At 30.9% G+C, this 5,000-nt stretch overlaps 1 protein-coding gene across 1 annotated transcript in view; it reads left to right on the top strand.

The window, feature by feature from the left end:
- The window catches only part of LOC129842030 (dorsal-ventral patterning tolloid-like protein 1), an 84,630-nt gene that overhangs the window by 75,441 nt on the left and 4,189 nt on the right, over positions 1–5,000 (top strand). The window contains exon 13 of the mRNA XM_055910405.1: positions 826–951. Within this exon, the coding sequence (XP_055766380.1) occupies positions 826–951 (126 nt within the window). The remainder of the gene's footprint in view (positions 1–825; positions 952–5,000) is intronic.

Raw genomic sequence — 5,000 nt, 5'->3', positions numbered from 1 at the left:
GTAATTACTGTGTCTGTATGTACGGGTCTGTGGTAATCACTGTGTCTGTATGTACGGGTCTGTGGTAATTACTGTGTCTGTATGTACGGGTCTGTGGTAATTACTGTGTCTGTATGTACGGGTCTGTGTGTGTATGTACGGGTCTGTGGTAATTACTGTGTCTGTATGTACGGGTCTGTGTGTGTATGTACGGGTCTGTGTGGTAATTACTGTGTCTTTATGTACGGGTCTGTGTGTGGTAATTACTGTGTCTGTATGTACGGGTCTGTGTCTGTATGTACGGGTCTGTGGTAATTCCTGTGTCTTTATGTACGGGTCTGTGTGTGTTAATTAGTGTGTCTGTATATATGGGTCTGTGTGTGTTGTCTTTATGTACAGGTCTGTGTGTGTATTAATGTGTGTGTGTGTGTGTATTAATGTGTGTGTGTGTGTATTAATGTGTGTGTGTGTGTATTAATGTGTGTGTGTGTGTGTATTAATGTGTGTGTTTATTAATGTGTGTGTGTGTATTAATTTGTGTGTTTATTAATGTGTGTGTGTATTAATGTGTGTGTGTGTGTATTAATGTGTGTGTGTGTGTATTAATGTGTGTGTGTGTATTAATGTGTGTGTATGTATTAATGTGTGTGTGTGTATTAATGTTTGTGTGTGTGTGTGTGTGTATTAATGTGTATGTGTGTGTGTGTGTGTGTGTGTGTGTGTGTGTGTGTGTGTGTGTGTGTGTGTGTGTGTGTGTGTGTGTCTGTGTGTCTCTGTGTCTCTGTGTTAATATGTGTGTGTGTGTGTGTGTGTGTGTGTGTGTATTAATGTGTGTGTGTGTTCCAGAGGAGGATGAGTGTTCTAAGCCAGATAACGGGGGCTGTGAACAGAGGTGTGTCAATACGCTGGGCAGCTTCAAGTGTGCCTGCGACCCCGGGTACGAGCTGGCCCTGGACAAAAAGAGATGTGAAGGTCAGTGTGTCTGTGTGTGTGTGTGTGTGTGTGTGTGTGTGTGTGTGTGTGTGTGTGTGTGTGTGTGTGTGTGTGTGTGTGTGTGTGTGTGTGTGTGTGTGTGTGTGTGTGTGTGTGTGTGTGTGTGTGTGTGTGTGTGTCTTTCCCCTTGCTCGTGTCCTTATGTAATATTACTACAGTTTCTATAACAGAGATTCTATTACAGAGATTCTATAACAGAGATTATATTACACGGATTCTATTTCTACAGTTCCTATAACAGAGATTCTATTACAGAGATTCTATTTGTACAGTTTCTAATACAGAGATTATATTACATAGATTCTATTTCTACAGTTCCTATAACAGAGATTCTATTACTACAGTTTCTATAACAGAGATTCTATTTCTACAGTTCCTATAACAGAGATTATATTTCTACAGTTCCTATAAAAGAGATTATATTACATAGATTCTATTTCTACAGTTCCTATAACAGAGTTTCTATAACAGAGATTCTATTACTACAGTTTCTTTAACAGAGATTCTATTACAGAGATTCTATTTCTACAGTTCCTATAACAGAGATTATATTACATAGATTATATTTCTACAGTTCCTATAACAGAGATTCTATTACAGAGATTCTATTACTACAGTTTCTATAACAGAGATTCTATTACAGAGATTATATTACAGAGATTCTATTACAGAGATTCTATTACTACAGTTTCTATAACAGAGATTCTATTACAGAGATTCTATTTCTACAGTTCCTATAACAGAGATTCTATTACAGAGATTCTATTACTACAGTTTCTATAACAGAGATTCTATAACAGAGATTCTATTACTACAGTTTCTATAACAGATATTCTATTACTACAGTTTCTATAACAGAGATTATATTACAGAGATTCTATTACTACAGTTTCTATAACAGAGATTCTATTACAGAGATTCTTTACTAGAGTTTCTATAACAGAGATTCTATTACTACAGTTTCTATAACAGAGATTATATTACTACAGTTTCTATAACAGAGATTCTATTACTACAGTTTCTATAACAGAGATTCTATAACAGAGATTATATTTCTACAGTTTCTATAACAGAGATTCTATAACAGAGATTCTATTTCTACAGTTTCTATATTAGAGATTCTATTACTACAGTTTTTATAACAGAGATTCTATTTCTACAGTTTCTATAACAGAGATTCTATAACAGAGATTCTACTACTACAGATTCTATAACAGAGATTCTATTTCTACAGTTTCTATAACAGAGATTCTATTTCTACAGTTTCTATAACAGAGATTCTATAACAGAGATCTACTACTACAGATTCTATAACAGATATTCTATTTCTACAGTTTCTATAACAGAGATTCTATTACAGAGATTCTACTACTACAGTTTCTATAACAGAGATTCTATTACTACAGTTTCTATAACAGAGATTCTATTACAGAGATTCTATTTCTACAGTTTCTATAACAGAGATTCTATTTCTACAGTTTCTATAACAGAGATTCTATAACAGAGATCTACTACTACAGATTCTATAACAGATATTCTATTTCTACAGTTTCTATAACAGAGATTCTATTACAGAGATTCTACTACTACAGATTCTATAACAGATAATCTATTACTACAGTTTCTACAACAGAGATTATATTTCTACAGTTTCTATAACAGAGTTTCTATAACAGCGATTCTATTACAGAGATTCTATTACTACAGTTTCTATAACAGATATTCTATTACTACAGTTTCTATAACAGAGTTTCTATAACAGAGATTCTATTACAGAGATTCTTTACTACAGTTTCTATAACAGAGATTCTATTACTACAGTTTCTAGAACAGAGATTCTATTACTACAGTTTCTATAACTGAGATTCTTTACTACAGTTACTATAACAGAGATTCTATTACTACAGTTTCTATAACAGAGATTATATTACAGAGATTCTATTTATACAGTTTCTATAACAGAGATTCTATTACTACAGTTTCTATAACAGAGATTCTAGAACAGAGAATCTATTTATACAGTTTCTATAACAGAGATTCTATTACTACAGTTTCTATAACAGAGATTCTATTTCTACAGTTCCTATAACATAGATTATATTACATAGATTCTATTTATACAGTTTCTATAACAGAGATTCTATTACTACAGTTTCTATAACAGAGATTCTATTTCTACAGTTCCTATAACAGAGATTCTATTACCTAGATTCTATTTCTACAGTTCCTATAACAGAGATTCTATTACAGAGATTCTATTACTACAGTTTCTATAACAGAGATTCTATTACTACAGTTTCTATAACAGAGATTCTATTACTACAGTTTCTATAACAGAGATTATATTACTACAGTTTCTATAACAGAGATTGTATTACTACAGTTTCTATAACAGAGATTCTATTAGTAAAGTTTCTATAACAGAGATTCTATAACAGAGATTCTATTTCTACAGTTTCTATAACAGAGATTCTATAACAGAGATTCTATTTCTACAGTTTCTATATTAGAGATTCTATTACTACAGTTTCTATAACAGAGATTCTATTACTACAGTTTCTATAACAGAGATTCTATTACTACAGTTTCTATAACAGAGATTCTATTACAGAGAATCTATTACTACAGTTTCTATAACAGAGATTCTATTACTACAGTTTCTATAACAGAGATTCTATTACAGAGATTCTTTACTACAGTTTCTATAACAGAGATTCTATTACTACAGTTTCTATAACAGAGATTATATTACTACAGTTTCTATAACAGAGATTCTATTACTACAGTTTCTATAACAGAGATTCTATAACAGAGATTATATTTCTACAGTTTCTATAACAGAGATTCTATAACAGAGATTCTATTTCTACAGTTTCTATATTAGAGATTCTATTACTGCATTTTCTATAACAGAGATTCTATTTCTACAGTTCCTATAATAGAGATTCTATAACAGAGATTCTACTACTACAGATTCTATAACAGAGATTCTATTTCTACAGTTTCTATAACAGAGACTCTATTTCTACAGTTTCTATAACAGAGATTCTATAACAGAGATTCTACTACTACAGATTCTATAACAGATATTCTATTTCTACAGTTTCTATAACAGATATTCTATTACAGAGATTCTACTACTACAGTTTCTATAACAGAGATTCTATTACTACAGTTTCTATAACAGAGATTCTATTACAGAGATTCTATTACTACAGTTTCTAGAACAGAGATTCTATTACTACAGTTTCTATAACTGAGATTCTTTACTACAGTTACTATAACAGAGATTCTATTACTACAGTTTCTATAACAGAGATTATATTACAGAGATTCTATTTATACAGTTTCTATAACAGAGATTCTATTACTACAGTTTCTATAACAGAGATTCTAGAACAGAGAATCTATTTATACAGTTTCTATAACAGAGATTCTATTACTACAGTTTCTATAACAGAGATTCTATTTCTACAGTTCCTATAACATAGATTATATTACATAGATTCTATTTATACAGTTTCTATAACAGAGATTCTATTACTACAGTTTCTATAACAGAGATTATATTTCTACAGTTCCTATAACAGAGATTCTATTACATAGATTCTATTTCTACAGTTCCTATAACAGAGATTCTATTACAGAGATTCTATTACTACAGTTTCTATAACAGAGATTCTATAACAGAGATTCTATTACTACAGTTTCTATAACAGAGATTCTATTACTACAGTTTCTATAACAGAGATTATATTACTACAGTTTCTATAACAGAGATTGTATTACTACAGTTTCTATAACAGAGATTCTATTAGTAAAGTTTCTATAACAGAGATTCTATAACAGAGATTCTATTTCTACAGTTTCTATAACAGAGATTCTATAACAGAGATTCTATTTCTACAGTTTCTATATTAGAGATTCTATTACTACAGTTTCTATAACAGAGATTCTATTTCTACAGTTTCTATAACAGAGATTCTATAACAGAGATTCTACTACTACAGTTTCTATAACAGAGATTC

The sequence above is a fragment of the Salvelinus fontinalis genome, unplaced genomic scaffold (assembly GCF_029448725.1).
Source record: "Salvelinus fontinalis isolate EN_2023a unplaced genomic scaffold, ASM2944872v1 scaffold_0008, whole genome shotgun sequence".
NCBI lineage: Eukaryota > Metazoa > Chordata > Actinopteri > Salmoniformes > Salmonidae > Salvelinus > Salvelinus fontinalis.
This window is presented reverse-complemented; position numbering and strand designations above follow the sequence as displayed.